The sequence below is a fragment of the Salmo salar genome, chromosome ssa01 (genome assembly GCF_905237065.1).
Source record: "Salmo salar chromosome ssa01, Ssal_v3.1, whole genome shotgun sequence".
Taxonomy (NCBI): Eukaryota; Metazoa; Chordata; class Actinopteri; order Salmoniformes; family Salmonidae; genus Salmo; species Salmo salar.
In genome coordinates, this window is record NC_059442.1 from 7,913,023 (window position 1) to 7,936,457 (window position 23,435).

Sequence of the window (23,435 nt, forward strand, 5' to 3'; positions counted from 1 at the left end):
CCTGTCCTTGCTAGCCCCCCCAGGGCCTGTGATGTCACCACAGCCTATCCCATGTCTCCACGACGATGCAGTGTCGGGGTAAGACCCATAACCACGGCTTCACTACATGGCCAAGCTGCTATAACCATACAACATGTATGAAAACCAAATTAGCTTTTTGGTCTTATTATAAGGTTAGGGTTCATAATCTGATGTTTAAGAAGGCAGGGTTTCTGATTTTGCAATTTGGCCACATAGTGATGACCGATTAACCTCTCCGCTGCTTCCTGTTGAAATGCATTGTGGGTAGTTGAGCTGCCTGTGCAGAGGCAGTATGGGGATCTAACTGTGCTCAAGGCCTATAGACAGATGTTTTCAACCATCACAACATGCCATCAAACAGGTGTGTGTGTGTGTGTGTGTGTGTGTGTGTGTGTGTGTGTGTGTGTGTGTGTGTGTGTGTGTGTGTGTGTGTGTGTGTGTGTGTGTGTGTGTGTGTGTGTGTGTGTGTGTGTGTGTGTGTGTGTGTGTGTGTCTGTGTGTAGGAGCCATGTGGGGTGGAGGATGCGAGGTCTGTCTGGGAGAGGGAGAGGGTGGAGGATACTCTCCGTAGACAAAGAGAGGACATGCTGACAGACAGCCGGTGGCTGGAGCAGGAGGAGAAACACCTGGTAAGAAGACAGACAGACAGACAGACAGACAGACAGACAGACAGACAGACAGACAGCAACAAACACACTTTTTGTATTCAGACCGATACAGATGTGATCTTGATTTGACCAGTATTGTCGCAGCAACAGAACGTTTAGTCCATAATGTTGATGGGTGGTTAGGCTGTTCGCTGGCCAACAGTAGGTTACATTAAAAGTGCTACACCATCAATATAGCCATGTGTTAGTGTGGATTTCACTGAATTTATGTACATCATGAAGCTCGTCTACATTTCTTGCGGGGCAGGAAAATTCTCAGCAATGATAGTGATCAAATTACCATCCTACATTTTGTAACATTTCTACTTCCTGAATGTACGCACGGTCAGTACTTCCCAGTTTCTAATGTATTTCTAATGTACGTGTCGTTGCAGGATCCTGTGCAAGTTCAACAGGAGTTCAGAACAGCTTCGGTAGGTTGTTAGGTAGTTGTTGTATTGGTTATGCCAGGATTCAATCCGATCGTCGGCAGTGCAAGTCTTAAAGGCAGAGACCACATTCACAGAAAACACTGCATTATGTCGGCTCAATCGGAAATGACCTTTTAAATGACTCATTGTCCAAATCCACCATTGAATTGAATCCGGGCCTCATTTCTTCCTGTTGTCGTCTACAGCATGAGGAGGAGTCAGCAGACCAAGCCACACCTCCTCCAGACAAACCACCAAAGGCCTCAGCTCCACAGGTAACAACAAGCAGCCTTTATAAAGCTGTCCTTCTCTTTTAAACTGGTTTCAAAAATTTCACTTCCATGTTATAAACTCATTTATAAACTGGGTGGTTCCAGCCCGAATGCTGATTGGCTGACAGCCGTGGTATATCAGACCGTATACCACGGGTTATGACAAAACATTTATTTTGTCGGCTCTAATTACGTTGGTAACCAGTTTATAATAGCAATAAGGCGTTGTGTCGTGCCTAAGAACAGCCCTTAGCCGTGGTATATTGGCCATATACAGTTGAAGTCTGAAGTTTACATACACTTAGGTTGGAGTCATTAAAACTCGTTTTTCAACCACTCCACAAATTAACAAACTATAGTTTTGCCAAGTCGGTTAGGACATCTACTTTGTGCTTGACACAAGTAATTTTTCCAACAATGGTTTACAGACAGATTATTTCACTTATAATTCACTGTATCACAATTCCAGTGGGTCAGAAGTTTACATACACTAAGTTGACTGTGCCTTTAAACAGCTTGGAAAATTACCAAAAATGATGTCATGGCTTTAGAAGCTTCAGATAGGCTAATTGACATCATTTGAGTCAATTGGAGATGTACCTGTGGATGTATTTCAAGGCCTACCTTCAAACTCAGTGCCTCTTTGCTTGACATCATGGGAAAATCAAAAGAAATCAGCCAAGACCTCAGAAAAAAAATTGTATACCTCCGCAAGTCTGGTTCATCCTTGGGAGCAATTTCCAAATGCTTGAAGGTACCACGTTCATCTGTATAAACAATAGTACGCAAGTATAAACACCATGGGACCACGCAGCCGTCATACCGCTCAGGAAGGAGACGCGTTCTGTCTCCTAGAGATGAACATACTTTGGTGTGAAAAGTGCAAAGCAATCCCAGAAAAACAGCAAGAACCTTGTGAAGATGCTGGAGGAAACAGGTACAAAAGTACATACAGTTGAAGTCGGAAGTTTACATACCTCTTAGCCAAATACATTTAAACTCAGTTTTTCACAATTCCTGACATTTATTCCTAGTAACAATTCCCTGTCTTAGGTCAGTTAGGATCACCACTTTATTTTAAGAATGTGAAATATCAGAATAATAGTAGAGAGAATGATGTATTTCAGCTTTTATTTATTTCATCACATTCCCAGTGGGTCAGAAGTTTACATACACTCAGTTAGTATTTGGTAGCATTGCCTTTAAATTGTTAACTTGGGTCAAACATTTTGGGTAGCCTTCCACAAGCTTCCCACAATAAGTTGGGTGAATTTAGGCCCATTCCTCCTGACAGAGCTGGTGTAACTGAACCAGGTTTGTAGGCCTCCTTGCTCACACACACTTTTTCAGTTCTGCCCACAAATCTTCTATATGATTGAGGTCAGGGCTTTGTGATGGCCACTCCAATACCTTGACATTGTTGTCCTTAAGCCATTTTGCCACAACTTTGGAAGTATGTTTCAATAACACGGTACCTCATTTTGTTTTTCCTGTCGGCCCCAGCCTCGAACTCAGGTCCTATATGTATCTAATTGACCCGCTCTGCCCTTTCTTTGCCATTTACCCGTTGTTGTCTTAGCTCTCTTGATCAACACCTGTGATTGCTTTATGCCTCTCTCTAATGTCAATATGCCTTGTCTACTGCTGTTTTGGCTAGTTTTTATTGCTTTATTTCTCTGTAGAGCCCTCAGTCCCGCTCAAATTGCCTTAGATAGCTCTTTCGTCCCACCCCACACACATGCGGAGACCTCACCTATGTTAATTGACAGAGACAAAACCTCTCTCATCATCACACAACGCGTAGGTTTACCTCCACTGTACTCACATCCTACCATACCTTTGTCTGTACATTATGCCTTGAATCTATTCTACCACACCCAGAAATCTTCTACTTTTATTCTCTGTCCCCAACGCACTAGACAACCAGTTCTTATAGCCTTTAGCCGTAACCTTATCCTACTCCTCCTCTGTTCCTCTGGTGATGTAGAGGTTAACCCAGGCCCTGTAGCCCCCAGTTCTACTCCTATTCCCCAGGCGCTATCATTTGTTAACTTCTGTAACTGTAAAAGCTTTGGTTTCATGCATGTTAACATCAGAAGCCTCCTCCCTAAGTTTGTTTTAGTCACTGCTTTAGCACACTCCGCCAACCCTGATGTCCTAGCCGTGTCTGAATCCTGGCTTAGGAAGGCCACCAAAAATTCTGACATTTCCATCCCCAACTATAACATTTTCTGCCAAGATAGAACTGCCAAAGGGGGTGGAGTTGCAATCTACTGCAGAGACAGCCTGCAGAGTTCTGTCATACTATCCAGGTCTGTGCCCAAACAGTTTGAGCTTCTACTTTCAAAAATCCACCTTTCCAGAAATAAGTCTCTCACTTTTGCCGCTTGTTACAGACCCCCCTCAGCCCCCAGCTGCGCCCTGGACACCATATGTGAATTAATTGCCCCTCATTTATCTTCAGAGTTTGTACTGTTAGGTGACCTAAACTGGGATATGCTTAACACCCCGGCCATCCTACAATCTAAGTTAGATGCCCTCAATCTCACCCAAATTATCATTGAACCTACCAGGTACAACCCCAAATCCATAAACTCGGGCACCCTCATTAATATCATCCTGACCAACCTGCCCTCTAAATACACCTCTGCTGTCTTCAACCAGGATCTCAGTGGTCACTGCCTCATTGCCTGCATCTGTAATGGGTCCGTGGTCAAACGACCACCCCTCATCACAGTCAAACGCTCCCTAAAACACTTCAGCGAGCAGGCTTTCTAATCAACCTGGCCCGGGTATCCTGGAAAGATATTGACCTCATTCCGTCAGTAGAGGATGCCTGGTTATTCTTTTAAAGTGCTTTCCTCACCATCTTAAATAAGCATGCCCCATTCAAAAAATGTAGAACCAGGAACAGATGTAGCCCTTGGTTCTTCTCCAGACCTGACTGCCCTTGACCAGCACAAAAATATCCTGTGGCGTACTGTATTAGCATCGAATAGCCCCTGCGATATGGACCTTTTCAGGGAAGTTAGGAACCAATATATAGAAGCAGTTAGGAAAGCAAAGGCTAGCTTTTTCAAACAGAAATTTGCATCCTGTAGCACAAACTCCAAAAGGTTCTGGGAGACTGTAAAGTCCATTGAGAATAAGAGCACCTCCTCCCAGCTGCCCACTGCACTGAGGCCAGGAAACACTGTCACCACCGATAAATCTACGATTATCGAGAATTTCAACATGCATTTTTATACGTCTGGCCTTGCTTTCCACCTGGCTACCCCTACCCCGGCCAACAGCTCTGCACCTCTCACAGCAACTTGCCCAAGCCTCCCCATTTCTCCTTCACCCAAATCCAGATAGCTGATGTTCTGAAAGAGCTTCAAAATCTGGACCCCTACAAATCAGCCGGGCTAGACAATCTGGACCCTCTTTGTAAAATTATCCGCCACAAATGTTACAACCCCTATTACTAGCCTGTTCAACCTCTCTTTTGTATCATCTGAGATCCCCAAAGATTGGAAAGCTGCCACAGTCATCCCCATCTTCAAAGGGGGAGACACTCTAGACCCAAACTGTTACAGACCTATATCTATCCTACCCTGCCATTCTAAGGTCTTTGAAAGCCAAGTTAACAGATCACTGACCATTTCGAATCCCACCGTACCTTCTCTGCTATGCAATCTGGTTTCTGAGCTGGTCATGGGTGCACCTCAGCCACGCTCAAGGTCCTAAACGATATCATAATCGGCATCGACAAAAGACAATACTGTGCAGCCGTATTCATCGACCTGGTCAAGGCTTTCGACTCTGTCAATCACCGCATTCTTATCGGGAGACTCAACAGCCCTGGTTTCTCAAATGACTGCCTCGCCTGGTTCACCAACGACTTCTCAGATAGAGTTCAGTGTGTCAAATCGGAGGGTCTGTTGTCCGGACCTCTGGCAGTCTCTGTGGGGGTGCCACAGGTTTCAATTCTCGGGCCGACTTTTTTCTCTGTATACATCAATGATGTCGCTCTTGCGGCTGGTGATTCTCTGATCCACCTCCGCGCAGACGACACCATTCTGTATACTTCTGGCCCTTCTTTGGACACTGTGTTAACTAACCTCCAGACGAGCTTCAATACCATACAACTCTCCTTCCGTGGCCTCCAACTGCTCTTAAATGCAAGTAAAACTAAATGCATGCTCTTCAACCGATCGCTGCCCGCATCTGCCTGCCCGCCTAGCATCACTACTCTGGACGGTTCTGACTTAGAATATGTGGACAACTACAAATACCTAGGTGTCTGGTTAGACTGTAAACTCTCCTTCTAGACTCATATTAAGCATCTCCAATCCAAAATAAAATCTAGAATCGGCTTCCTGTTTTGCAACAAAGCATCCTTCACTCATGCTGCCAAAGATACCCTCGTAAAACTGACTATCCTACTGATCCTTGACTTCGGCGAAATCATTTACAAAATAGCCTCCAACACTCTACTCAGACTGCATCCAATTTGCTATCACAGTGCCATCCATTTTGTCACCAAAGCCCCATATACTACCCACCACTGTGACCTGTATGCTCTTGTTTGCTGTCCCTCGCTTCATATTTGTCGCCAAACCCACTGGCTCCAGGTCATCTATAAGTCCTTGCTAGGTAAAGCCCCACCTTAACTCAGCTCACTGGTCACTATTGCAGCACCCACCCGTAGCACGCACTCCAGCGGGTATATTTCACTGGTCACCCCAAAAGCCAATTCCTCCTTTGGCCGCCTTTCCTTCCAGTTCTCTGCTGCCAATGACTGGAAGGAATTGCAAAAATTACTGAAGATGGAGACTCATATCTCCCTCACTAACTTTAAGCATCAGCTGTCAGAGCAGCTTACAGATCACCTGTAAATAGCCCATCCAACTACCTCATCCCCATATTGTTATTCATATTTTTTTTTAATTTTGCACCCCAGTATCTCTACTTACACATTCATCTTCTGCACATCTATCACTCCAGTGTTTATTTGCGAAATTGTAATTATTTCGCCACTATGGCCTATTTATTGCCTTACCTCCCTAATCTTACTTCATTTGCACACACTGTATATACTGTATTCAGATTTTTCTATTGTGTTATTGACTATACGTTTGTTTATTCCATGTGTAAGTCTGTGAAACACTGCTTTGCTTTATCTTGGCCAGTTCGCAGTTGTAAATGAGATCTTGTTCTCAACTGGCTTACCTGGTTAAATAAAAATAGGGTTTGAGGCAGAGGATCCCAGTGGAGAGAGTGGAGACAGCAAGGGCGGTTCGTTGCTCCAGTGCCTTTCCGTTCACCTTCACACCCCTGGGCCAGACTACACTCAATCATAGGACCTACTGAGATGAGTCTTCAGTAAAGACTTAAAGGTCGAGACCGAGTCTGCGTCTCTCACAAGGATAGGCAGACCATTCCATAAAAATTGAGCTCTTTTGGAGAAAGCCCTGCCTCCAGCTGTTTGCTTAGAAATTCTAGGGACAATAAGGAGGCCTGCGTCTTGTGACAGTAGCGTACGTGTAGGTATGTACGGCAGGACCAAATCAGAGAGATAGGTAGGAGCAAGCCCATGTAATGCTTTGTAGGTTAGCAGTAAAACCTTGAAATCACCCCTAGCATTAACAGGAAACCAGTGTAGAGGCTAGCACTGGAGTAATATGATCACATTTTTTGGTACTAGTCAAGATTCTAGCAGCCGTGTGTCATGAACCAGCTCGAAGTTCGTCACAAAAAGGAAGACAAAGTGGAGATAAGGAATAACAAAATATATTTATTAACTGAATTAAGTGAGTGTTTTCGTGCATAAATGAAATAATGAGGAGTGTTGAAAGGTGCCAAAGCAAACAAAAATAACAGCCACAACCAAAATCTTTAAGTATGTCTGCATGGAGAGAGTCTCCTCAATGAACGGGGAAGCGGTGCATTTATCCTGGGACACAACCGGGCCCAGGTGTGTCGCTGACGACCCTCCCAGCTCCGCCCGCCGACATCCTAATAAGGAAAACAAGAGCAAAGAGACAGAATACGGAAAACAGAGTGGGAGGGTCGTCACACGTGTTTAGCACTAACTGAAGTTTATTTATTGCTTTATCCGGGAAGCTAGAAAGTAGAGCATTGCAGTAGTCTAACCTAGAAGTGGCAAAAGCATGGATTAATTTTTCTGCATCATTTTTGGAGAGAAAGTTTCTGATTTTTGCAATTTTACATAGATGGAAAAAAAGCTGTCCTTGAAACAGTCTTGATATGTTTGTCAAAAGAGAGGTCAGGGTCCAGAGTAATGCCGAGGTACTTCACAGTTTTATTTGAGACGACTGTACAACCATCAAGATTAATTGTCAGATTCAACAGAAGATCTCTTTGTTTCTTAGGACCTAGAACTAGCATCTCTGTTTTGTCCGAGTTTAAAAGTAGAACATTTGCCGCCATCCACTTCCTTAAGTCTGAAACACAGGCAATTTTGGGGCTTCACCATGTTTTATCGAAATGTACAGCTGTGTGTATTGTCCGCATAGCAGTGAAAGTTAACATTATGTTTCCGAATGACATCACCAAGAGTAAAATATATAGTGAAAACAATAGTGGTCCTAAAACGGAGCCTTGAGGAACACCGAAATGTACAGTTGATTTGTCAGAGGACAAACCATCCACAGAGACAAACTGATATCTTTCCGACATAAGATCTAAACCAGGCCAGAACTTGTCCGTGTAGACCAATTTGGGTTTCCAATCTCTCCAAAAGAATCTGGTGATCGATGATACCAAAAGCAGCACTAAGGTCTAGGAGCACGAGGACAGATGCAGAGCCTTGGTCTGACGCATTAAAAGGTAATTTACCACCGTCACAAGTGCAGTCTCAGTGCTATGATGGGGTCTAAAACCAGACTGAAGTGTTTTGGATAAATTGTTTGTCTTCAGGAAGGTGGTGAGTTGCTGCGCAAACAGCTTTTCCAAAATTATTTGAGAGGAATGGGAGAGTTTAAATATTTTCTGGGTCAAGGTTTGGCTTTTTCAAGAGAGGCTTTATTACTGCCACTATTAGTGAGTTTGGTACACATCCGGTGGATAGAGAGCCGTTTATTATGTTCAACATAGGAGGTCCAAGCGCAGGAAGCAGCTCTTTCAGTAGTTGTTGGAATAGGGTCCAGTATGCAGCTTGAAGGTTTAGAGGCCATGATTATTTTCATCAATGTGTCAAGAGATAATAGTACTAAAAAACTTGAGCGTCTCCCTTGATCCTAGGTCCTGGCAGAGTTGTGCAGACTCAGGACAACTGAGCTTTGGAGGAATACACAGATTTAAAGAGGAGTCCGTAATTTGATTTCTAATGATCATGATCTTTTCCTCAAAGAAGTTCATGAATTTATCACTGCTGAAGTGAAAACCATCCTCTCTTGGGGAATGCTGCTTTTTAGTTAGCTTTTGCGACAGTATCAAAAATAAATGTTTGATTGTTCTTATTTTCCTCAATTAAGTTGGAAAAATAGGATGATCAAGCAGCAGTGAGGGCTCTTCGATACTGCACGGTACTGTCTTTCCAAGCTAGTCGAAAGACTTCCAGTTTGGTGTAGCGCCATTTCCATTCCAATTTTCTGGAAGCTTGCTTCAGAGCTGGAGTATTTTCTGGAAGCTTGCTTCAGAGCTGGAGTATTTTCTGGAAGCTTGCTTCAGAGCTGGGGTATTTTCTGGAAGCTTCAGAGCTGGGGTATTTTCTGGAAGCTTCAGAGCTGGGGTATTTTCTGGAAGCTTGCTTCAGAGCTGGGGTATTTTCTGGAAGCTTGCTTCAGAGCTGGGGTATTGTCTGGAAGCTTGCTTCAGAGCTGGGGTATTTTCTGGAAGCTTGCTTCAGAGCTGGGGTATTTTCTGGAAGCTTCAGAGCTGGGGTATTTCCTGGAAGCTTGCTTCAGAGCTGGGGTATTTCCTGGAAGCTTGCTTCAGAGCTGGGGTATTTTCTGGAAGCTTGCTTCAGAGCTTGGGTATTTTCTGGAAGCTTGGAGCTACTTTCTTGTGACAAATGTTTCTAGGAATCTTTGGGTTGTCCGAGAATTTATAGAACAGCTTTTGATGATCCTTGGTTGGGGTCTGAGCAGATTATTTGTTGCGATAGCAAACATAATAAAATGGTGATCCGATAGTCCAGGATTATGAGGAAAAACATTAAGATCCACAACATTAATTCCACGGGACAAAACTAGGTCCAGAATATGACTGTGGCAGTGAGTAGGTCCTGGAGACGTTGGACAAAACCCACTGAGTTGATGATGGCTCCGAAAGCCTTTTGGATTGGGTCTGTGGACTTTTCCATGTGAATATTAAAGTCACCAAAAATTTGAATATTTTCTGCCATGACTAAAAAATCCGATAGGAATTCAGGGAACTCAGTGAGGAACGCTGTATATGGCCCAGGAGGCCTGTAAACAGTAGCTATAAAAAGTGATTGAGTAGATTGGCTGCATAGATTTCATGACTAGAAGCTCAAAAGACAAAAACGTCGTTTTTTTGGGGGTTGAAATTGAAATTTGCTATCATAAATTTTAGCAACACCTCCGCCTTTGCAGGATGCGCGGGGATATGGTCACTAGTATAACCAGGAGGTGAGGCCTCATTTAACACAGTGAAACATGGCTTAAGCCTGATGAATTTAGTCAGGCCAATCACATCAAGATTATGATCAGTGATTAGTTAATTGACTGTAACTGCCTTGGAAGTGAGGGATCTAACATTAAGTAGCCCTATTTTGAGATGTGAGATATCACAATCTCTTTCAATAATGGCAGGAATGGAGGTCTTTATTCCAGTGAGATTGCTAAGGCGAACACCACCATGTTTAGTCTCAATGGGGATAGCTGAGCTGACTACACTGACTGTGCTAGTGGCAGGCTCCACTAAGCTGGCAGGCTGGCCAACAGCCTGCTGCCTGGCCTGCACCTTATCTCATTAATGAGTTAGGGCAGTTAAAGCCCTGTCTAGGTTAATAGATAAGATGAGAGCACCCCTCCAGCTAGGATGGAGTCCGTCACTCCTCATCAGGCCAGGCTTGGTCCTGTTTGTGGGTGAGGGCCAATTATCTACAAATTCGATCTTTTGGGAGGGGCAGAAAACAGTTTTCAACCAGTGATTGAGTTGTGAGACTGCTGTAGAGCTCATCACTCCCGCTAACTGGGAGGAGGCCAGAGACAATTAATCGATGCCGACACATCTTTCTAGCTGATTTACACACTGAAGCTATGTTGCGCTTGGTGACCTCTGACTGTTTCATCCTAAAATCGTTGGTGCCGACGTGGATAACAATATCCCTATACTCTCTACACTTGCCAGTTTTAGCCTTAGCCAGCACCATCTTCAGATTAGCCTTAACGTCGGTAGCCCTGCCCCCTGGTAAACAGTGTATGATCGCTGGATGATTCGTTTTAAGTCTAATACTGCGGGTAATGGAATCGTCAATGACTAGGGTTTTTAATTTGTCAGAGCTAATGGTGGGAGGCTTTAGTGTCTCAGACCCCGTAACGGGAGGAGTAGAGACCAGAGAAGGCTCGGCCTCTGACTCCGAGTCGCTGCTTAATGGGGAGAACCGGTTGAAAGTTTCTGTTGGCTGAATGAGCGACACCGGTTGAGCATTCCTACAGCGTTTCCTTCCAGAAGCCATGAGAAAATTGTCCGGCTGTGGGGACTGTGCGGAGGGGATTTATACTACTATCTGTACTTACTGGTGGCACAGACGCTGTTTCATCCTTTCCTACACTTAAATTACCCTTGCTTAACGATTGCATCTGAAGCTGGGCTTGCAGCACAGCTATCCTCGCCATAAAGCAATCGTTTTCCTGTATATTATGAGTACAGCGACTGCAATTAGAAGGCATCATGTTATTGTTACTACTTAGCTTCGGCTGGTGGAGGTCCTGACGAACCATTTCCAGATACCAAATACTAATCGAGTGTATGTAAACTTCTGACCCACTGGGAATGTGATGAAAGAAATAAAAGCTGAAATAAATCATTCTCTCTACTATTATTCTGACATTTCACATTCTTAAAATAAAGTGGTGATCCTAACTGACCTAAGACAGGGAATTTTTACTAGGATTAAATGTCAGGAATTGTTAAAAACTGAGTTTAAATGTATTTGGCTAAGGTGTATGTAAACTTCTGACTTCAACTGTACCACACCCCCTCGTGCCTTATTGCTTAAATAGATACCTTACCTGCAGCTGATTGGTTGGACTGAGTTGATTGACAGATGTGTGTGTTGACCAGCCTACAGCCACGGCAGAGCTCGACAGGACAGATGACCAGGTGTATGTGGGTGTCATGGCGATGGTGAGAGATGTGGTGCAACTGAAGAATGATGTCAACACACTGCACCCCTCAGAATACCCAAATGCTGTCAAGGTAAGGTTTGGTGTGTTTGAGTGTCTTCAGTTCCAATCCCTCTGAATTTGTTTTTTGTATTTTGAATCTCTCGCCCTCTCTCTCCTCTATATATCTCTCTCTCTCTCTCTCTCTCTCTCTCTCTCTCTCTCTGTCTCTCTCTGTCTCTCTCTCTCTCTGTCTCTCTCTCTGTCTCTCTCTCTGTCTCTCTCTCTCTGTCTCTCTCTGTCTCTCTCTCTCTCTGTCTGTCTCTCTCTCTCTCTCTGTCTCTCTCTCTCTCTCTCTCTCTCTCTCTCTCTCTCTCTCTCTCTCTGTCTCTCTCTCTCTCTCTCTCTCTCTCTCTCTCTCTCTCTGTCTCTGTCTCTCTCTCTCTGTCTCTCTCTGTCTCTCTCTGTCTCTCTCTCTCTCTCTGTCTCTCTCTCCTCTCTCTCTCTCTCTCTCTCTCTCTCTGTCTCTCTCTCTCTCTCTGTCTCTGTCTCTGTCTCTGTCTCTCTCTCTCTCTCTCTCTCTCTCTGTCTCTCTCTCTCTCTCTCTCTCTCTCTCTCTCTCTCTCTCTCTCTGTCTCTCTCTCTCTCTCTCTCTGTCTCTCTCTCTCTCTGTCTCTCTCTCTCTCTGTCTCTCTCTGTCTCTCTGTCTCTCTCTCTCTCTCTCTCTCTCTCTCTCTCTCTGTCTCTGTCTCTCTCTCTCTCTCTCTCTGTGTCAGGCCGTGGGGTTAACTCTTCGTAGTCTGATCCGTAGTGTTGATGAAGTTCTACCATCACTACACAGCTCTGCCAGAACAGAGGTACCGTATGGCTCTCTCCCTGAATACCAGACCACTCTCTATGCCGCAGGGTAGGGGTCAATTCCATTCAAACTCCAGTCAATTCAGGAAGTACACTGAAATTCCAATGCTTTTCAATTAGGAACATTTGGAATTGAAATTTGGTTTGTTTCTGAATTGACTGGAATTGAAATAGAATTTACATTTTACATTGACCCCAACCAAAACAAACATGGCCTCGTGCTCTCTCTCTAGGAGAATCTCAATTGCATTTCCTTGATTACTCAGAGGGGAGGGACTTCTAATTGAATGGGTTTTGAGGAGGCGAGGAAAGGTGATGCAAGAAATCAAGGAAATGTAATTAAGATTCTCCTTCTCCCCCTTTCTCTCCTCCTCCCTTCTCTCCTCCTCCCTCCCCCTTCTCTCCTCCCCCTCCCCCTTCTCTCCTCCTCCCTCCCCCCTCCTCTCCTTCTCTCCTCCTCCCTCCCCCCTTCTCTCCTCCTCCCTCCCCTCTCCTCTCCTCCTCCCTCCCCCCCTCCTCTCCTCCTCCCTCCCCCCTTCTCTCCTCCTCCCTCCCCCCTTCTCTCCACCTCCCTCCTCCCTCCCTCCTCCCCCTCCTCTCCTCCTCTCCCCCTCCCTCCTCTCCTCCCCCTCCTCTGCTCCTCTCCCCCTCCCTCCTCTCCTGCTCCCTCCCTCCCTCCTCTCCTCCTCCCTCCCTCCTCCCCCCTCCCCCTTCTCTCCTCCGCCCTCCTCTCCTCCCCCTCCTCTCCTCCTCTCCCCCTCCCTCCTCTCCTCCTCCCTCCCCCTCTTCTCCCCCTCCCCTCCCTCCTCTCCTCCTCCCTCCCCCCTTCTCTCCTCCTCCCTCCTCCTCCTCCCTCCCCCTCCTCTTCTCCCCCTCCCCCTCCTCTCCTCCTCCCTCCTCCCTCCCCCCTTCTCTCCTCCTCCCTCCTCCTCCTCCCTTCTCCCCTCCGCCTCCTCCTCCCTCCCCCTTCTCTCCTCCCCCTCCTCTCCTCCTCCCTCCCCTCTTCTCTCCTCCCCCTCCTCCCTCCTCTCCTCCTCCCTCCCCCTCCTCTCCTCCCCCCTTCTCTCCTCCAGATCGAGGGAACTGAGAGGCTACTGAACAAGGATCTGGGAGAGTTAATCGCTAAGATGCGATTGGTCCAGCAGAACTCTGTGACATCACTGAAGGGGGAGTGTCAGAGGCAGATGTTGGGCGTCGCCCACACCTTGGCCCTGGACTCCAAGAACCTTCTGGATGCCGTGGACCAGGCTAGGATTAAAGCTAACCTGGCCAAGCCCTAAACCACACACACACACACACACACTTCACTTCCTTCATGTACCTTATAGAACATTTTACAGATGCTGATTTAGATTTTCAGTAAGACATTTAGCAGAGCTTGTTGTCCCTATTTGAATGTGTTCTTTATTTTACTGTATGGCCTTTTTTTACTGTGTTTTATTTTACATGTTTGGTACGGAGAGATAGTAAATAAAGTGTTTCATCATGGTAATCAAAGGATGTGTGTGTGTGTGTGTGTGTGTGTGTGTGTGTGTGTAGAGAGAGAAGCTGAGTCTCAGTGGTCTCACTGCTGAGAGACTAAATATGGCTTCCTGTCCCACTTACCACATTTATACACGTACATAAGCTGTGAAAAGATGCCCTGACCTTAGATAAATCACCTCTGGTCTCTGCCCCCCACCCGTACGGGAGGACTGCTCCCCCTCAGCCCAGTCAAAGCTCTTCTCTGTCCTCCCACCCATACGGGAGGACTGCTCCCCCTCAGCCCAGTCAAAGCTCTTCTCTGTCCTGGGATCCCAAAGGTGGAAACAGCTTCCCCCTGAAGTTAGGACAGCAGAGTCCCTGTCCATCTCCTGAAAACATCTGAAACCCCACCTCTTCAAAGGAGTATCTTAAATAATCCCACAGCACCACCTCCCTATCCCTTGACCCCCCCAAAAAATTTTTTTAAAAAAATAGTAACACGTGACTTTTCCCCTTACTAGCTCTGACTGCTGATAGTAACTCTGATGGAAAGTGTACTGACATATGGTTGTCTCACCTAGCTATCTGAAGATGAATATACTAACTACTGTAATATGTGGTTGTCCACCTAGCTATCGGAATATACTAACTACTGTAATATGTGGTTGTCCACCTAGCTATCTGAATATGAATATACTAACTACTGTAATATGTGGTTGTCCACCTAGCTATCGGAATATACTAACTACTGTAATATGTGGTTGTCCACCTAGCTATCTGAATATGAATATACTAACTACTGTAATATGTGGTTGTCCACCTAGCTATCTGAATATACTAACTACTGTAATATGTGGTTGTCCCACCTAGCTATCGGAAGATGAATATACTAACTTGTTATGTACGCCTCTTGGAGGAGGGAAAGGATGACAGAGAAGTTCACCGTTAACAGGGAATTTATTATTCCTTCACACGGTAATGTGGGGAAAAGGGTCTGGACGGAACCAAAGCAAAGCCCCCTCTCCTACCTACCCATTACTTACCTATCTTAGCACCACCTGGTGCGCTAACCAAAATACAGGGGATGGTCCGCCCAGGTCTTAACTAGTGTGCATAGACACAGTAAATACTACGGGTATATGTATGCCCATAAGCCTCTTGCCTAAGCAATCCCAAGGTGCCTTCCCCTTCCCCCCTTGGAACAAAAACAGAATAATTACTAACATAAAGTGAACAATTTCAATAATCAAAAAGACAGTCCTTTTGACATACGTTTGCAGGACCAGCTACAAAATACTTTACAACAGTTATACAGGACATACCAAGAAGCTCTCTCTCCTAACAAAGGAACACTGGCTTTTATTCAGCTGGAGAAGGAGTTGGTAATTGAAGACAGCTGTATCTCCTGATGAGAGGGTGGGGTCAGAGCTCCAATCATCGATGGGGCTGACCAATCAGCTGCTTGAATCCAGGAAGCCATTTCCTGACACACCCAACACAGAAACCGGGGAACGTAACATAACTACTGTGATATGTGATTGTCTCACCTAGCTATCTGAAGACGAATATACTAACTACTGTGATGTGGTTGTCTCACCTAGCTATCTGAAGATGAATGACCTGTATGTCGCTCTGGATAAGAGGGTCTGCTAAATGACTAACATGCTGTAATCAGGACTTTTTGAAGTGTAAAAATGTTTAACCATTACAAATCCTATTTTCCCTAATCCCTAAACCTAACCCTTAAGCCTAACCCTTAAACCTAACCCTTAAGCTTAAAATAGCACTTGAACAAATTCAGGACCTGACTTTTAAAAACAGTTATTGTTTTCCTACCTTTTCAGGATATTAAGGTGAAATGTGAGGACATTGGGACAGGGACGGTTCTGGTGGGGGGGGCAGTGCCCCTGTGACAACAATTTTGGCCCCCCTAAATGTGGAGTATGAAATCATTTTCACATAACACATTTTTGCTATCGTTCTTTTTTTACATCCGTTATTAGACAGCGGCAACGCGGAACACTAATGATTATGAACATGGTCTTTTGCCTGCTAATGCAGTGAAGAAAACGATATGACAACAATAACATCTAATAAAGCTGGCCCCTCTAAAAGTACAACTGACCCCAGCTTGGCCCCCCCCAGTTGAAATGGTCTAGAACTGCCACTGCATTGGGGTGCTGATAATGTAGGAAAACTAGTGCGCACACATGCACACACACAAAGCCTCCCTTTCCAGTTCTCACCAGCAGAGGGGGCTCTCTTTTGGAACCTTTTTTCTAAGAGTGTAGGGGCCGTCGCTAACTGCTAACCCAGAGAACACAGACCAATCAGCCCAGAAATACTCTGCTGTGTTTCCATTCTCTACCCTTTACCCAGAAGTGTGCACTCATTCACTTCCCCTCATGCATTTAGAAACATTGGATTTGTGCAAGCATCCCTCCAGCTCTACATCCCTCACCCCCCAATCCCTCTATTTTCCCCCCTCTATCTTCCTCTCTCTCTCTTTCTACTATTCAAAGGCAGATCTATCTATACATTGAACATTTATGTCCATACAAAGACAGAATTGTTTTTTTTATTCACCAATAAGTCTTAGTTGTTAAATAGGTAAATCTTTATAATTTTTGGGGGGGAGCAGGTAGGATGCTTCTTGAAGTTGTGACTTGGCTGGAGTGACCTGGGTCCAGTTCCTCAACATTGGGATATGCAAAAAACACACTTGTACATGTGTGAAATAGGACAAATATAAGCACCCGCCTAATAATAATAATAATAATAATAATAATAATTAATATTAGTATTATTACACACACACACAGGGTTCTAGATCATGCCGGCCAGCCAGGGTGGTAAGAACAATCCGATGGTTCCCAGGAGACACACGATGATGAACATCCACAGGAAGATACGATCTATCACCATGGCAACGTACTTCCAGTCCTCCTTCACCTGGACACACACACACAAACCACACACAAACCACACACAGGTTAACATTGTAAAAAGACCACAAAACACACAAATCCAGAGACAGATTCTACTCAGTTCTCTCCCCTCGCTCTCCATCTCCCCTAAATCGTGTGTTGTTGGTCAGTAGGGAGTTGTAGTTCTCTGTGTGGTACAGTAGGGAGTGGTAGTGCTCTGTGGTACAGTAGGGAGTGGTAGTGCTCTGTGGTACAGTAGGGAGTGGTAGTTCTCTGTGTGGTACAGTAGAGTTGTAGTGCTCTGTGTGGTACAGTAGGGAGTTGTAGTTCTCTGTGTGCTACAGTAGAGAGCTGTAGTTCTCTGTGGTACAGTAGGGAGTTGAAGTTCTCTGTGTGGTACGGTACAGTAGAGACTTGAGGTTCTCTGTGTGGTACAGGAGGGAGTTGTAGTTCTCTGTGTGGTACAGTGGGGAGTTATAGTTCTCTGTGCGGTACAGTAGGGGGCTGTAGTTCTCTGTGTGGCACAGTAGGGAGCTGTAGTTCTCTGTGTGGTACAGTAGGGAGTTGTAGTTCTCTGTGGTACAGTAGGGAGTTGTAGTGCTCTGTGTGCTACAGTAGGGAGTTGTAGTTCTCTGTGTGGTACAGTAGGGAGTGGTAGTGCTCTGTGGTACAGTAGGGAGTGGTAGTTCTCTGTGTGGTACAGTAGAGTTGTAGTGCTCTGTGTGGTACAGTAGGGAGTTGTAGTTCTCTGTGTGCTACAGTAGAGAGCTGTAGTTCTCTGTGGTACAGTAGGGAGTTGAAGTTCTCTGTGTGGTACGGTACAGTAGAGACTTGAGGTTCTCTGTGTGGTACAGGAGGGAGTTGTAGTTCTCTGTGTGGTACAGTGGGGAGTTATAGTTCTCTGTGCGGTACAGTAGGGGGCTGTAGTTCTCTGTGTGGCACAGTAGGGAGCTGTAGTTCTCTGTGTGGTACAGTAGGGAGTTGTAGTTCTCTGTGGTACAGTAGGGAGTTGTAGTGCTCTGTGTGCTACAGTAGGGAGTTGTAGTGCTCTGTGGTACAGTAGGGAGTTGTAGTTCTCTGTGTGGTACAGTAGGGAGTGGTAGTGCTCTGTGGTACAGTAGGGAGCTGTAGTTCTCTGTGTGGTACAGTAGGGAGTTGTAGTTCTCTGTGTGGCACAGTAGAGAGTTGTAGTTCTCTGTGGTATAGTAGGGAGTTGTAGTGCTCTGTGTGCTACAGTAGAGAGTTGTAGTTCTCTGTGGTACAGTAGGGAGTTGTAGTTCTCTGTGGTACCATAGGGAATTGTAGTTCTTTGTGTGGCACAGTAGGGAGTTGTAGTTCTATGTGTGGTACAGTAGGGAGTTGTAGTTCTCTGTGTGGTACAGTGGGGAGTTGTAGTTCTCTGTGCGGCACCGTAGGGAGTTGTAGTTCTCTGTGTGGTACAGTAGGGAGTTGTAGTTCTCTGTGCTGTACAGTACGGAGCTGTAGTTCTCTGTGCTGTACAGTAGGGAGTTGTAGTGCTCTGTGTGGTACAGTAGGGAGTTGTAGTGCTCTGTGTTCTACAGTAGGGAGTTGTAGTGCTCTGTGTGCTACAGTAGAGAGTTGTAGTTCTCTGTGGTACAGTAGGGAGTTGTAGTGCTCTGTGTGCTACAGTAGGGAGTTGTAGTTCTCTGTGTGGTACAGTAGAGAGTTGTAGTTCTCTGTGTGGTACAGTAGAGAGTTGTAGTTCTCTGTGGTACATTAAGGAGTTGTAGTTCTCTGTGTGGTACAGTAGAGAGTTGTAGTTCTCTGTGGTACAGTAGGGAGTTGTAGTTCTCTGTGTGGCGCAGTAGGGAGTTGTAGTTCTCTGTGTGGTACAGGAGGGAGTTGTAGTTCTCTGTGTGGTACAGTGGGGAGTTATAGTTCTCCGTGCGGTACATTAGGGAGCTGTAGTTCGCTGAGTGGCACAGTAGTGAGCTGTAGTTCTCTGTGTGGTACAGTAGGGATTTGTAGTTCTCTGTGTGGTACAGCAGGGAGTGGTAGTGCTCTGTGTGCTACAGTAGGGAGTTGTAGTTCTCTGTGGTACAGTAGGGAGTTGTAGTGCTCTGTGTGCTACAGTAGGGAGTTGTAGTTCTCTGTGTGGTACAGTAGAGTTGTAGTTCTCTGTGTGGTACAGTAGAGAGTTGTAGTTCTCTGTGGTACAGTAGGGAGTTGTAGTGCTCTGTGTGCTACAGTAGGGAGTTGTAGTTCTCTGTGTGGTACAGTAGAGTTGTAGTTCTCTGTGTGGTACAGTAGAGAGTTGTAGTTCTCTGTGGTACAGTAGGGAGTTGTAGTGCTCTGTGTGGTACAGTAGGGAGTTGTAGTGCTCTGTGTGGTACAGTAGGGAGTTGTAGTGCTCTGTGTGGTACAGTAGGGAGTTGTAGTTATCTGTGTAGTACAGTAGGGAGTGGTAGTGCTCTGTGTGGTGTAGTAGGGAGTTAGTTCTCTGTGTGGTACAGTGGGGAGTTATAGATCTCTGTGTGGTACAGTGGGGAGTTGTAGTTCTCTGTGTGGTACAGTGGGGAGTTGTAGTTCTCTGTGTGGTACAGTGGGGAGTTATAGATCTTTGTGTGGTACAGTAGGGAGTTGTAGTTCTCTGTGTGGTACAGTAGGGAGTTGTAGTGCTCTGTGTGGTACAGTAGGGAGTGGTAGTGCTCTGTGTGGTGTAGTAGGGAGTTAGTTCTCTAGTGTGGTGTAGTAGGGAGTTGTAGTTGTTTGTGTGGTACAAAAGGAAGTTGAAATTCCCTGTGGTGCAATAGGGAGTTGAGGTTCTCTGTGTGAAGCAGATTCTACATTTTTCTCTCTATGTATCCTAACTCAGTGTTGTTGGTCAGTAGGAAGTGGTAGTTCTCTGTGTGGTAGAGAAGGGAGTTGTTCTTCTCTGTGTGATAAAGTAGGGAGTTGCAGTTCTCTGTGTGGTAAACTTGGGAGTTGTAGTTCTCTGTGTGGTCATTCCCTCAGATCTTCTGGCACTGGTCCTGTAGTTGTTCTGAAGGTCAGAACCAAAACTTTTGGTGAGTTGACCTTCAGTCACTATGATCCTGGCCTTGGGTGAGTCGGCCTTCAGTCACTATGATCCTGGCCTTGGGTGTAGGAAACAGTTGTAGAATGTCTGGAGGAGGGAACAGTTGTAGAATGTCTGGTGTAGGGAACAGTTGTAGAATGTCTGGTGTAGGGAACAGTTGTAGAATGTCTGGAGGAGGGAACAGCTGTAGAATGTCTGGTGTAGGGAACAGTTGTAGAATGTCTGGAGGAGGGAACAGTTGTAGAATGTCTGGAGGAGGGAACAGTTGTAGAATGTCTGGAGGAGGGAACAGCTGTAGAATGTCTGGAGGAGGGAACAGTTGTAGAATGTCTGGAGGAGGGAACAGTTGTAGAATGTCTGGAGGAGGGAACAGTTGTAGAATGTCTGGAGGAGGGAACAGTTGTAGAATGTCTGGAGGAGGGAACAGTTGTAGAATGTCTGGAGGAGGGAACAGTTGTAGAATGTCTGGAGGAGGGAACAGTTGTAGAATGTCTGGTGTAGGGAACAGTTGTAGAATGTCTGGAGGAGGGAACAGTTGTAGAATGTCTGGAGGAGGGAACAGTTGTAGAATGTCTGGAGGAGGGAACAGTTGTAGAATGTCTGGTGTAGAGAACAGCTGTAGAATGTCTGGAGGAGGGAACAGTTGTAGAATGTCTGGAGGAGGGAACAGCTGTAGAATGTCTGGTGTAGGGAACAGTTGTAGAATGTCTGGAGGAGGGAACAGCTGTAGAATGTCTGGAGGAGGGAACAGTTGTAGAATGTCTGGAGGAGGGAACAGTTGTAGAATGTCTGGAGGAGGGAACAGTTGTAGAATGTCTGGTGTAGGGAACAGTTGTAGAATGTCTGGTGTAGGGAACAGTTGTAGAATGTCTGGAGGAGGGAACAGCTGTAGAATGTCTGGAGGAGGGAACAGTTGTAGAATGTCTGGTGTAGGGAACAGTTGTAGAATGTCTGGAGGAGGGAACAGTTGTAGAATGTCTGGAGGAGGGAACAGTTGTAGAATGTCTGGAGGAGGGAACAGTTGTAGAATGTCTGGAGGAGGGAACAGCTGTAGAATGTCTGGTGTAGGGAACAGTTGTAGAATGTCTGGAGGAGGGAACAGTTGTAGAATGTCTGGAGGAGGGAACAGCTGTAGAATGTCTGTATCTTTGAATGCATTAGTCTTTTGTCCACTTATTTTATTATTGTTTTACTATGTTAATTTGTCTAGTTTAGAAAACAGTTTTATCTTTCTCACCTTGTATTATTTTATTTGTCAAGCTCTTTGAAATGAATCCTTTAATAAATGTGCTCTATAAATTAAGTTGATTACAGTAGGGTGTTGTAGTTCCCTGTGTGGTGCAGTAGGGTGTTGTAGTTCTCTGTGTGGTGCAGTAGGGAGTTGTAGTTCTCTGTGTGGTGCAGTAGGGAGTTGTAGTTCCCTGTGTGGGGCAGTAGGGGTCTCACAGAGAAGTCTTGGTCCTCGGCTCTGAGGTGTTCAGCGATGTAAGTCACCCCCTCCAGGGCTCGTAACACTGCAGGAGACAGGGCTGGAGCGGGGGTGTGGGCCATACCAACATCAGGACCTGGGGGAGTGTAGTCCCAGTCTGGGGTCAGACTCAGATTGGGGGGCCGCTGGGTGGTGTGAGTCTTGGGGATGAGGGGGGTGTAGACGGGCAGGCGGGGAGAGGGAGGGGGAAAGGAGAAGGATGGGGGAAGCCTCAGCCCCACCCCTAACCTCAACCTCCCCCTTAACCCCGCGTCCATCTCCGTATCCAGGTAACCATGACGAATCACATCCTCGTCCTCGTTACCATGGAGATCAACATCGGACTCCCGCATGAGCCAGCTGTGGGCTGTGGAATGCGACGAATAGCGGGAGGGGCCAGCCGTTCCGAAGGTTCCAAAGGGGTGGAGTTTGCCGACTAAGCCCCTCCTCCTGAGGTCAAGCGGGGGTCGTTTCATGCAGAGCCACCGGGGAATGGCAGACAGGAACAGTGTCCGAACCCAGCGAGGCATGGTGTGAGTAGCAGAGGAACGATGGTGGACGTTCAGGACAAACACCGTTATGACAATAGACAGAGTGACAAAGATCATGGTGAAAAGGAGATACTCCCCGATGAGAGGAATCACCAGGGAGGTGGAGGGGATAATTTCAGTGATGAGCAGGAGGAAGACAGTGAGAGAGAGTAAGACAGAGATACACAGGGTGATCTTCTCTCCACAATCAGAAGGCAGATAGAACACCAGGACGGTGAGACAGGAGATGAGGAGACAAGGGATAATGAGGTTGACAGTGTAGAATAGAGGCAGGCGTCTGATCCTGAAATAGTAGGTTATATCAGGGTAGATCTCATGGCAACAGTCATACTTCTTAGTGTTGTAGGTTCCCACTGCAGTCACTATAGCCCATTCACCGCTCTCCCAGTAGTCCTGGAGCAGAAACAGAGACACAGCAAGGGCTAGGGTGTGTGTGTGTGTCTCTGCGTGTGTGTGTGTGTGTGTGTGTGTCTGTGTAAATATGTGTGTGTGTGTGTGTGTGTGTGTGTGTAAATCTGTGTGTGTGTGTGTGTGTGTGTGTCTGTGTAAATCTGTGTGTGTATAAATATGTGTGTGTGTGTGTGTGTGTGTGTGTATCTGTGTGTGTGTAAATCTGTGTGTGTGTCTCCGTGTGTGTGTAAATCTGTGTGTGTGTGTGTGTGTGTGTGTGTGTGTGTTTGGGTGTGTGCGTGTGCGTGCGCAACACCTACCTTCAGATCGACAGTATCCCCTATAGGCTCTAGATCTATCTTAGCTCTGTCGTAGGTCCAGGAACCAAACTTCATTTTACAATTCTGCTGATCGAAGGGGAAGAAGGTGACGTCTATAGAGCAGGAGGACTTATAGATGGCCGGGGGAACCCAGCGCACATGACCACTATGGAACAGATGAGCCTTGGTCATATGGGTCACTGAAAACTCACCATCAGCACTGGGGAGGGAGGGAGGGAGGGCGAGGGGAGGGAGGGAGGGAGAGAAAGAGAGAGGGAGGGAGAGAAAGGGAGCGGGATGAGGGAGGGAGGGAGGGAGGGAGAGAAAGAGAGAGGGAGGGAGAGAAAGAGAGCGGGAGGGAGGGAGGGAGAGAGAGTGAGAGGGAGGGAGGGAGGGAGACAGAGAGACAGAGAGAGAAGAAGATAGAAAAAGGGGGAGGAAGACTCTTCAGACCAGGGAGTGATGTGCAGTACTACTACCACTTCCTGTCTTATTCTAAAACATTCCCAATAGAATCTAAAGACCAAAACAAGGGAAAGGCATGTTGCTTCATTATTCTAGAAATCAAAGGTGAGTAAAGGAACCCTAAGCGATGCTCGTTTAAGGAGTGTTAGAATGATATGTGAATGTTGATGATGAATTCTGTGTGATGTGTTCCTCTGCCGGGGGGGGACACGACTGCCTGATGCAAGACAGCCTTATCTTTACAACTGGTGGTGAGAAAGTCAGGTAGGGTGCTTTTAGA

General features: G+C 46.1%; 2 protein-coding genes across 3 annotated transcripts in view; one reads left to right on the forward strand and one right to left on the reverse strand.

Annotated features, from left to right (window-relative positions):
• Positions 1-14,027, forward strand: part of ptk2ba (protein tyrosine kinase 2 beta, a) — a 44,813-nt gene extending 30,786 nt beyond the window's left edge. The window contains exons 24-30 of one of the 2 annotated variants that reach the window (XM_045711139.1): positions 1-78; positions 525-650; positions 1,064-1,102; positions 1,306-1,374; positions 11,632-11,766; positions 12,449-12,529; positions 13,604-14,027. The exon at positions 1-78 is cut by the window's left edge and continues 27 nt beyond it. In XM_045711139.1, coding sequence (XP_045567095.1) covers positions 1-78; positions 525-650; positions 1,064-1,102; positions 1,306-1,374; positions 11,632-11,766; positions 12,449-12,529; positions 13,604-13,810 — 735 coding nt within the window. In that variant the 3' untranslated portion in view covers positions 13,811-14,027. The remainder of the gene's footprint in view (positions 79-524; positions 651-1,063; positions 1,103-1,305; positions 1,375-11,631; positions 11,767-12,448; positions 12,530-13,603) is intronic. The other variant, XM_045711180.1, reaches the window with a different exon arrangement.
• Positions 14,028-16,164: 2,137 nt separating this feature from the next.
• On the reverse strand, positions 16,165-22,904 carry chrna2a (cholinergic receptor, nicotinic, alpha 2a (neuronal)). The gene is made up of 3 exons (XM_045711248.1): positions 22,691-22,904; positions 21,408-22,373; positions 16,165-16,946 (listed from the first exon to the last, which is right to left on the reverse strand). The coding sequence occupies exons 1-3, from the start codon at positions 22,880-22,882 to the stop codon at positions 16,821-16,823; spliced, it is 1,284 nt and encodes a 427-aa protein (XP_045567204.1). The 5' UTR covers positions 22,883-22,904; the 3' UTR covers positions 16,165-16,820.
• Between the last annotated feature and the right edge of the window lie 531 nt (positions 22,905-23,435).